The 10,661-nt window shown below is 45.9% G+C and overlaps 1 protein-coding gene across 2 annotated transcripts in view; it reads left to right on the plus strand.

Annotated features, from left to right (window-relative positions):
- The window catches only part of LOC306966888 (E3 ubiquitin-protein ligase RNF31), a 30,006-nt gene that overhangs the window by 19,244 nt on the left and 101 nt on the right, over nucleotides 1–10,661 (plus strand). Inside the window, exons 7-17 of one of the 2 annotated variants that reach the window (XM_079561715.1) lie at nucleotides 1,106–1,306; nucleotides 1,396–1,572; nucleotides 1,692–1,790; nucleotides 2,979–3,068; nucleotides 3,213–3,297; nucleotides 5,662–5,780; nucleotides 5,867–5,980; nucleotides 6,057–6,123; nucleotides 8,949–9,036; nucleotides 9,291–9,459; nucleotides 10,453–10,541. In XM_079561715.1, the coding sequence (XP_079417841.1) occupies nucleotides 1,106–1,306; nucleotides 1,396–1,572; nucleotides 1,692–1,790; nucleotides 2,979–3,068; nucleotides 3,213–3,297; nucleotides 5,662–5,780; nucleotides 5,867–5,980; nucleotides 6,057–6,123; nucleotides 8,949–9,036; nucleotides 9,291–9,459; nucleotides 10,453–10,541 (1,298 nt within the window). Of the gene's footprint in view, nucleotides 1–1,105; nucleotides 1,307–1,395; nucleotides 1,573–1,691; nucleotides 1,791–2,978; nucleotides 3,069–3,212; nucleotides 3,298–5,661; nucleotides 5,781–5,866; nucleotides 5,981–6,056; nucleotides 6,124–8,948; nucleotides 9,037–9,290; nucleotides 9,460–10,452; nucleotides 10,580–10,661 lie in introns of those variants that run through there. The other variant, XM_079561716.1, reaches the window with a different exon arrangement.

Here is a 10,661-nt window from a genome sequence, read left to right on the forward strand (position 1 = left end):
GTATATATGTGAGTATAAGTACAGTATGTGAGTATATATGTGAGTATAAGTACAGTATGTGAGTATATATATGTGTATAAGTACAGTATGTGAGTATATATGTGAGTATAAGTACAGTATGTGAGTATATATGTGTGTATAAGTACAGTATGTGAGTATATATGTGTGTATAAGTACAGTGTGTGAGTATATATGTGTGTATAAGTACAGTATGTGAGTATACATGTGTGTATAAGTACAGTATGTGAGTATATATGTGTGTATAAGTACAGTGTGTGAGTATATATGTGTGTATAAGTACAGTGTGTGAGTATATATGTGTGTATAAGTACAGTGTGTGAGTATATATGTGTGTATAAGTACAGTGTGTGAGTATATATGTGTGTATAAGTACAGTGTGTGAGTATATATGTGTGTATAAGTACAGTGTGTGAGTATATATGTGTGTATAAGTACAGTATGTGAGTATATATGTGTGTATAAGTACAGTATGTGAGTATATATGTGTGTATAAGTACAGTATGTGAGTATATATGTGTGTATAAGTACAGTATGTGAGTATATATGTGTGTATAAGGACAGTATGTGAGTATATATGTGTGTATGAGTACAGTATGTGAGTATATATGTGTGTATAAGGACAGTATGTGAGTATATATGTGTGTATGAGTACAGTATGTGAGTATATATGCGTGTATAAGTACAGTATGTGAGTATACATGTGTGTATAAGTACAGTATGTGAGTATATATGTGTGTATAAGTACAGTATGTGAGTATATATGTGTGTATAAGTACAGTATGTGAGTATATATGTGTGTATAAGTATAGTATGTGAGTATATATGTGTGTATAAGTACAGTATGTGAGTATATATATGTATAAGTACAGTATGTGAGTATATATGTGTGTATAAGTACAGTATGTGAGTATATATGTGTGTATAAGTACAGTATGTGAGTATATATATATGTATAAGTACAGTATGTGAGTATATATGTGTGTATAAGTACAGTGTGTGAGTATATATGTGTGTATAAGTACAGTATGTGAGTATATATATATGTATAAGTACAGTATGTGAGTATAAGTATTTGTCTCGTCAGCGGCAGATGGCGGAGCTGCCTCCACACAAACTCCACATGTTCCTCCAGCTGCTGCAGGGGCGGGGCCACAGCGCAGAGGGGCGGGGCCACAGCACAGGCGAGCTCCTGGAGGCGGTGCTTCTAAACGAGGACCTGCCCTCGGCCCAAAGATTCCTCCATCACCTGTGCCCTGTGTGTCAGGAGCACGTGAGCTTCAGCAAGGTACTCCCTACATCCTACACCCTAACTCCTCCTCCCTACACCCTAGCTCCTCCCCCCTACACCCTAACTCCTCCCCCTCTGCCCCTCAGATGGTGCTGATGACCCACTGCTGCTGCGCCCTGTGCGACGCCTGCTTCACGTCCTGGTTCTCCAGCGCCATCAAAGAGAAGAGCGTGGAGCAGTTCGTGTGTCCTCTGTGCGGGAAACCGGACTTCAGGGACAACCCGGACCTGGACCTGGACTACTTCAGTCTGCTGGACACTCAGGTCAGCAAAGACACATCCTCACCGAAACTAAACCAGATCCAAAATCCCTCTGAGCAAATCTCGGAAACTAATATGTCTATTATATGTCTAATATATAGATGTTTCTTCCTGTGTTGCAGATCCGGCACTTCCTGTCCGCGGAGCTGCACGATCTGTTCCAGAGGAAGCTCCGCGACCGCGCCCTGAGTCACATGACGCACTTCTGCTGGTGTTCACACGTGAGCGCCCCCTGTCTGCAGAGAGGGGTTCAGTTTAACCCCTTAACTCCCGCCTGAACCGAGCACATTTTCTCCAGTTTGGCTTTACCCCAATCCACAAGATTCTGGAAAAAAGCTGTGAAAATAGAGACAGAACTGAGTCGAAAACAATGATGGAAATGTGAGAAAAAAGTGAGAAAACATTGATGAAAAAGTGGCAAAAATGTCACAAATATGTCACAAGAAATTGACAAAATGTGACGAAAAAATAATAAAAAAATGACAAAAAAATAACAAAAAAAATGACAAAAATGTGATGAAAAAATGCCAAAAAAATGACAAAAATGTGATAAAAATTTCACAAAAATATGACGAAAAATTACAAAAATGTGTTAAAAAAATGACAAAAAATCGACAGAAAATGACAAAAAAACAACAATAATTTGACAAAAAATTACACAAAAAATCTCAAAAATGTGATAAAAAATTCACAAAAATATGACTAAAAATGACAAAAATTTGACAAAAAATGACAAAAATGTCATTAAAATTTCACCAAAAAAATGACAAAAATATGACGAAAAAATAACAAATGACGAAAAATGTGTTAAAAAAATAACATAAAATTGAGAAAAAATAACAAAAAAACAACAAAAATTTGACAAAAAAATGACAAAAATGTGATAAAAAAAAATGACAAAAATTTGACAAAAAAATTGATTAAAAAAAAAGACAAAAATGTGATAAAAATTTCACCAAAAAAATGACAAAAATATGACGAAAAATGACAAAAAAATTACAAAAATGTGATAAATATTTCACACAAAAAATGACTAAAATTTGACAAAAAAGAGTTGAATACCCAACAAAAAAATGATGGAAAAAAATCTGATGACGTGAGGAAAAATATCCTCTTGGTTCAGGCGGGAGTTAAGAGGTTAAGGCTCATTTATGCTCCGCGTTCAAGATGCTTTTCCTGATAAGTTTTCAGGGATTCTGGTGTAAAAACATCTTCATTTACATCTTTGTTTGGGTCATTTTCTGATGCCTGCAGCGCCCCCTGGTGGTGCATTAGAAACCTGTGTAACTTGAAAAGCAGTGAGGGAAATCAGGGCGGGTTCTGTTTAGGACGAAATGGGAGATAAATGAGCTTTAAGTCAAAAGTCCTTCCCCAGTCCTGGTCTAACCCGCCCTGACCTGTGTGTGCAGTGCTCGTTCGGGGTCCTCCATGAGTCCGGGTCTCTGAGGATGGACTGCCCGAGCTGCTCCAAGTCGACCTGCTCCCGCTGCAGGGCCCCGGTGAGTCTGCACGGCCTCTGGGAGACTCACAGGTCCCTCACAGAAACATCTGTAACCCTGTGAGGGGCCCCGGTGAGTCAGAACGGCCTCTGGGAGACTCACAGGTCCCTCACAGAAACATCTGTAACCCTGTGTGTGTTTCAGTGGAGCCTGGAGCACCAGGGCGTCTCCTGTGACCAGTTCAGAGTCCGGACCCAGGGCAGGACTGGGCCTTCTTTCAACTGCATCGGTACCTCGCCTTAGACCCACATTAAACCTCCCTTAGACCCGCCTTAGACCTCCCATAGACCTGCCTTAGACCTGCATTAGACCTGCATTAAACCTCCCTTAGACCTGCATTAGACCTCCCTTAGACCTGCATTAGACCTCCCTTAGACCTGCATTAGACCTCCCTTAGACCTGCATTAGACCTCCCTTAGACCTGCATTAGACCTCTCTTAGACCCGCCTTAGACCCGCCTTAGACCTGCATTAGACCTGCATTAGACCTGCATTAAACCTCCCTTAGACCTGCATTAGACCTCCCTTAGACCTGCCTTAGACCTCCCTTAGACCTGCCTTAGACCTGCATTAAACCTCCCTTAGACCCGCCTTAGACCTCCCTTAGACCTGCCTTATACCTGCCTTAGACCTGCATTAAACCTCCCTTAGACCTGCCTTAGACCTCCCTTAGACCTGCCTTAGACCTGCATTAAACCTCCCTTAGACCTGCATTAAACCTCCCTTAGACCTGCCTTAGACCTGCATTAGACCTGCCTTAGACCTGCCTTAGACCTGCATTAGACCTCCCTTAGACCCGCCTTAGACCTCCCTTAGACCTGCCTTATACCTGCCTTAGACCTGCATTAAACCTCCCTTAGACCTGCCTTAGACCTCCCTTAGACCTGCCTTAGACCTGCATTAAACCTCCCTTAGACCTGCATTAAACCTCCCTTAGACCTGCCTTAGACCTGCCTTAGACCTGCCTTAGACCTGCCTTAGACCTGCATTAAACCTCCCTTAGACCTGCCTTAGACCTCCCTTAGACCTGCATTAAACCTCCCTTAGACCTCCCTTAGACCTCCCTTAGACCTGCCTTAGACCTCCCTTAGACCTCCCTTAGACCTGCCTTAGACCTGCCTTAGACCTGCATTAAACCTCCCTTAGACCTGCCTTAGACCTCCCTTAGACCTGCCTTAGACCTCCCTTAGACCTGCATTAGACCTCCCTTAGACCCGCCTTAGACCTCCCTTAGACCTGCATTAGACCTGCATTAGACCTCCCTTAGACCTGCCTTAGACCTCCCTTAGACCTGCCTTAGACCTGCCTTAGACCTGCATTAGACCTGCATTAGACCTGCATTAGACCTGCATTAGACCTGCATTAAACCTCCCTTAGACCCACCTTAGACCTGCCTTAGACCTCCCTTAGACCTGCCTTAGACCTGCCTTAGACCTGCATTAGACCTCCCTTAGACCTGCATTAGACCTGCATTAGACCTGCATTAGACCTGCATTAAACCTCCCTTAGACCTGCCTTAGACCTGCATTAGACCTCCCTTAGACCCGCCTTAGACCTCCCTTAGACCCGCCTTAGACCTGCCTTAGACCTGCCTTAGACCTGCATTAGACCTCCCTTAGACCTGCATTAGACCTGCATTAGACCTGCATTAGACCTCCCTTAGACCCGCCTTAGACCTCCCATAGACCTCCCTTAGACCTGCATTAGACCTGCATTAAACCTCCCTTAGACCTGCCTTAGACCTCCCTTAGACCTGCCTTAGACCTCCCTTAGACCTGCCTTAGACCTGCATTAGACCTCCCTTAGACCCGCCTTAGACCTGCCTTAGACCTCCCATAGACCCGCATTAAACCTCCCTTAGACCCGCCTTAGACCTCCCTTAGACCTGCCTTAGACCTCCCTTAGACCTGCCTTAGACCTGCATTAAACCTCCCTTAGACCTGCCTTAGACCTGCATTAAACCTCTTATAGACCTCCCTTAGACCTGCCTTAGACCTGCATTAAACCTCCCTTAGACCTGCCTTAGACCTCCCTTAGACCTGCCTTAGACCTCCCTTAGACCTGCCTTAGACCTGCATTAAACCTCCCATAGACCTCCCTTAGACCTGCATTAAACCTCCCATAGACCTCCCTTAGACCTGCATTAAACCTCTTATAGACCTCCCTTAGACCTGCATTAGACCTCCCATAGACCTCCTTTATACCTGCATTAAACCTCTTATAGACCTCCCTTAGACCTGCATTAGACCTCCCATACACCCGCCTTAGACCTCCCTTAGACCCGCCTTAGACCTGCATTAGACCTCCCTGAGACCCGCATTAAACCTCCCTTAGACCTCTCTTAGACCTCTTATAGACCCACCTTAGACCTCCCTTAAACCTCCCTTTAACCCACCTTAGACCTCCCTTAAACCTCCCTTAAACCTCCCTTTAACCCACCTTAGATCTCCCTTAGACCTCTCTTAGACCTGCATTAAACCTCCCTTAGACCCCCCCCTGACCCTCTCTGCCCCCCCTCTGACCCCCTCTGCCCCCCCCCCCCCTCTGACCCTCTCTGCCCCCCCTCTGACCCTCTCTGCCCCCCCTCTCCTCAGAGTGCCCGGACTGTGGGGAGCTGTACTGCGGGTCCAGAGGAGGCTGTCTTCACTTCTCGTGTCCTCGCTGCGGGACCGACTTCTGCGGCGGCTGCAGCCAACGCTTCGTCCACGGACAGGTCTGTCTCTGTGCCCCCCCCCCCCGTGTGTCCCCCCCCCGTGTCCCCCCCATGTTTCACGGCTGGTCGTGGGTTCTGTTCCTCAGAGCTGCCTGTTCTCCGCTTCGTGCTCGTCTCAGGGGCTTCACGCTCATCATCCCAGAGACTGTGTGTATCACCTCCGGGACTGGAGCCTGCCCCGCCTTCATTTACTGTTACAGGTGAGACTCCGCCCCCCAGGTGAGTCTGACCGCGCCCCTGACCGCGCCCCTGACCCCACCTGTGTCCGTGTGTCAGTTTTACAGGGCGAGTCCCACCTGGATTGAAGCAGCCAATCAGAGCGCAGAGCCCGCCCCCTCCTCAGGTCAGTGTTTTCCCACAATCACACTAACAAATCTGACAGATGTTAGCATGCTAGCATACGCTCAATGTGTTTTATACATGTTCCCAGTTAAATAAACTAAACTAATGCTAACACCAGACTATTGCTAACATCAGGCTAATGCTAACACCAGGCTATTGCTAACATCAGGCTAATATTAATGTCAGGGCTAATGCTAACATCAGGCTAATGCTAACATCAGGCTAATGCTAACATCAGGGTAAAGCTAACACCAGGCTATTGCTAACATCAGGCTAATATTAATGTCAGGGCTAATGCTAACACCAGGCTAATGCTAACACCAGGCTATTGCTAACATCAGGGTAAAGCTAACACCAGGCTATTGCTAACATCAGGCTAATGCTAACACCAGGCTATTGCTAACATCAGGTTAATATTAATGTCAGGGCTAATGCTAACACCAGGCTATTGCTAACATCAGGCTAATGCTAACACCAGGCTATTGCTAACATCAGGCTAATGCTAATATCAGGCTAATATTAACGTCAGGCTAATGCTAACACCAGGCTAATGCTAACCCAGGCTAATTCTAAGATCAGGCTAATGTTAACGCCAGGCTAATGCTAAGATCAAGTTAATGCTAACGCTAGGCTAATGCTAACACCAGACTAATGTTAACACCAGACTAATGTTAACACCAGACTAATGCTAACACCAGGCTAATGCTAACATTAGACTAGTGCTAGCATAAGGCTAATGCTAAGATCAGGCTAATGCTAACACCAGGCTAATGCTAACCCAGGCTAATGCTAACACCAGGCTAATGTTAACGCCAGGCTAATGCTAACACCAGACTAATGCTAACATCAGGTTAATATTAATGTCAGGGCTAATGCTAACACCAGGCTATTGCTAACATCAGGCTAATGCTAACACCAGGCTATTGCTAACATCAGGCTAATGCTAATATCAGGCTAATATTAACGTCAGGCTAATGCTAACACCAGGCTAATGCTAACCCAGGCTAATGCTAACACCAGGCTAATGTTAACGCCAGGCTAATGCTAACACCAGGCTATTGCTAACATCAGGTTAATATTAATGTCAGGGCTAATGCTAACACCAGGCTATTGCTAACATCAGGCTAATGCTAACACCAGGCTATTGCTAACATCAGGCTAATGCTAATATCAGGCTAATATTAACGTCAGGCTAATGCTAACACCAGGCTAATGCTAACCCAGGCTAATTCTAAGATCAGGCTAATGTTAACGCCAGGCTAATGCTAAGATCAAGTTAATGCTAACGCTAGGCTAATGCTAACACCAGACTAATGTTAACACCAGACTAATGTTAACACCAGACTAATGCTAACACCAGGCTAATGCTAACATTAGACTAGTGCTAGCATAAGGCTAATGCTAAGATCAGGCTAATGCTAACACCAGGCTAATGCTAACCCAGGCTAATGCTAACACCAGGCTAATGTTAACGCCAGGCTAATGCTAACACCAGACTAATGCTAACATCAGGCTAATGCTAACACCAAGCTAATGCTAACATCAGGCTAATGTTAACACCAGGCTAATGCTAATATTAGACTAGTGCTAACACCAGGCTAATGCTAACACCAGGCTAATAATGCTAACACCAGGCTAATGTTAACGCCAGGCTAATGCTAGCATCAAGCTAATGCTAACACCAAGCTAATGCTAACATCAGGCTAATGTTAACACCAGGCTAATGCTAATATTAGACTAGTGCTAACACCAGGCTAATGCTAACACCAGGCTAATAATGCTAACACCAGGCTAATGTTAACACCAGGCTATTGCTAACATCAGGGTAAAGCTAACACCAGGCTATTGCTAACATCAGGCTAATGCTAACACCAGGCTATTGCTAACATCAGGTTAATATTAATGTCAGGGCTAATGCTAACACCAGGCTATTGCTAACATCAGGCTAATGCTAACACCAGGCTATTGCTAACATCAGGCTAATGCTAATATCAGGCTAATATTAACGTCAGGCTAATGCTAACACCAGGCTAATGCTAACCCAGGCTAATTCTAAGATCAGGCTAATGTTAACGCCAGGCTAATGCTAAGATCAAGTTAATGCTAACGCTAGGCTAATGCTAACACCAGACTAATGTTAACACCAGACTAATGTTAACACCAGACTAATGCTAACACCAGGCTAATGCTAACATTAGACTAGTGCTAGCATAAGGCTAATGCTAAGATCAGGCTAATGCTAACACCAGGCTAATGCTAACCCAGGCTAATGCTAACACCAGGCTAATGTTAACGCCAGGCTAATGCTAACACCAGACTAATGCTAACATCAGGCTAATGCTAACACCAAGCTAATGCTAACATCAGGCTAATGTTAACACCAGGCTAATGCTAATATTAGACTAGTGCTAACACCAGGCTAATGCTAACACCAGGCTAATAATGCTAACACCAGGCTAATGTTAACGCCAGGCTAATGCTAGCATCAAGCTAATGCTAACACCAAGCTAATGCTAACATCAGGCTAATGTTAACACCAGGCTAATGCTAATATTAGACTAGTGCTAACACCAGGCTAATGCTAACACCAGGCTAATAATGCTAACACCAGGCTAATGTTAACACCAGGCTAATGCTAATATTAGACTAGTGCTAACACCAGGCTAATGCTAACACCAGGCTAATAATGCTAACACCAGGCTAATGCTAACACCAGGCTAATAATGCTAACATCAGGCTAATGCAAATGTTGAGCTAATGCTAACATCAGGCTAATGCTATTGTCAAGCTAATGCTAACATACGGCTAACCTCTGTCTGAGTCCAGGTCTGTGTCCGGTCCTGGAGCTCAGAGACCACTCCGAGACGCCGTGTGGAAAACCAGCACCCCCTGAACTCTACAGAGGGTACTGCAGGTACTGCTGTTGTACATGTTTTAGGGCTCATTACGTGGAGCGTCTGAAGCAGCTGTTGTACATGTTTTAGAGCTCATCACGTGGAGCGTCTGAAGCAGCTGTTGTACATGTTTTAGGGCTCATTACGTGGAGCGTCTGAAGCAGCTGTTGTACATGTTTTAGGGCTCATTACGTGGAGCGTCTGAAGCAGCTGTTGTACATGTTTTAGGGCTCATTACGTGGAGCGTCTGAAGCAGCTGTTGTACATGTTTTAGGGCTCATTACGTGGAGCGCCTGGTGCAGTTGCTGAACGCCGTGGGGGCGGATCCGTTGGTCCTGTTCTCGTTGGAAGAGGCGGAGTCAGAGTTGCGTCGCTGGAACCACCCGCTGCCTCCAAGAGCGCCCCCTGAAGGAGAGCTGCAGTACCACGCCCGCCTCACACAGGTAACGTGGATGATCCTCAGTGTGATCCTCAGTGTGATCCTCAGTGTGATCCTCAGTGTGATCCTCAGTGTGATCCTCAGGGTGATCCTCAGTGTGATCCTCAGTGTGATCCTCAGGGACAGTGTGATCCTCAGTGTGATCCTCAGTGTGATCCTCAGTGTGATCCTCAGTGTGATCCTCAGTGTGATCCTCAGTGTGATCCTCAGTGTGATCCTCAGGGACAGTGTGATCCTCAGTGTGATCCTCAGGGACAGTGTGATCCTCAGGGACAGTGATCCTCAGGGACAGTGTGATCCTCAGTGTGATCCTCAGTGTGATCCTCAGTGTGATCCTCAGTGTGATCCTCAGTGTGATCCTCAGTGTGATCCTCAGTGTGATCCTCAGTGTGATCCTCAGTGTGATCCTCAGTGTGATCCTCAGTGTGATCCTCAGTGTGATCCTCAGGGACAGTGATCCTCAGTGTGATCCTCAGTGTGATCCTCAGGGACAGTGATCCTCAGTGTGATCCTCAGTGTGATCCTCAGTGTGATCCTCAGGGACAGTGATCCTCAGTGTGATCCTCAGTGTGATCCTCAGTGTGATCCTCAGTGTGATCCTCAGTGTGATCCTCAGTGTGATCCTCAGGGACAGTGATCCTCAGTGTGATCCTCAGGGACAGTGATCCTCAGTGTGATCCTCAGGGACAGTGATCCTCAGTGTGATCCTCAGTGTGATCCTCAGGGACAGTGATCCTCAGTGTGATCCTCAGGGACAGTGTGATCCTCAGGGACAGTGATCCTCAGGGACAGTGTGATCCTCAGGGTGATCCTCAGTGTGATCCTCAGTGTGATCCTCAGTGTGATCCTCAGGGACAGTGATCCTCAGTGTGATCCTCAGTGTGATCCTCAGGGACAGTGATCCTCAGTGTGATCCTCAGTGTGATCCTCAGTGTGATCCTCAGTGTGATCCTCAGTGTGATCCTCAGTGTGATCCTCATGTGTCGGTCTGTTGCAGATCGTGCTGCAGAAAGTTCCTCTGAGAAATCGCTCCAAATCCACGGCTGCACTTTGGACCAGAGTCTCCGCCCCCCCGCAACCAGGACCAAACCGGGACTAAACCGGGACCAAACCGGGACTAAACCAGGACTAAACCGGGACCAAACCGGGACTAAACCGGGACTAAACCGGGACTAAACCGGGACCAAACCGGGACTAAACCAGGAC

The sequence above is a fragment of the Gobius niger genome (genome assembly GCF_951799975.1).
Source record: "Gobius niger genome assembly, chromosome: 8".
In the NCBI taxonomy this organism is placed as follows: domain Eukaryota; kingdom Metazoa; phylum Chordata; class Actinopteri; order Gobiiformes; family Gobiidae; genus Gobius; species Gobius niger.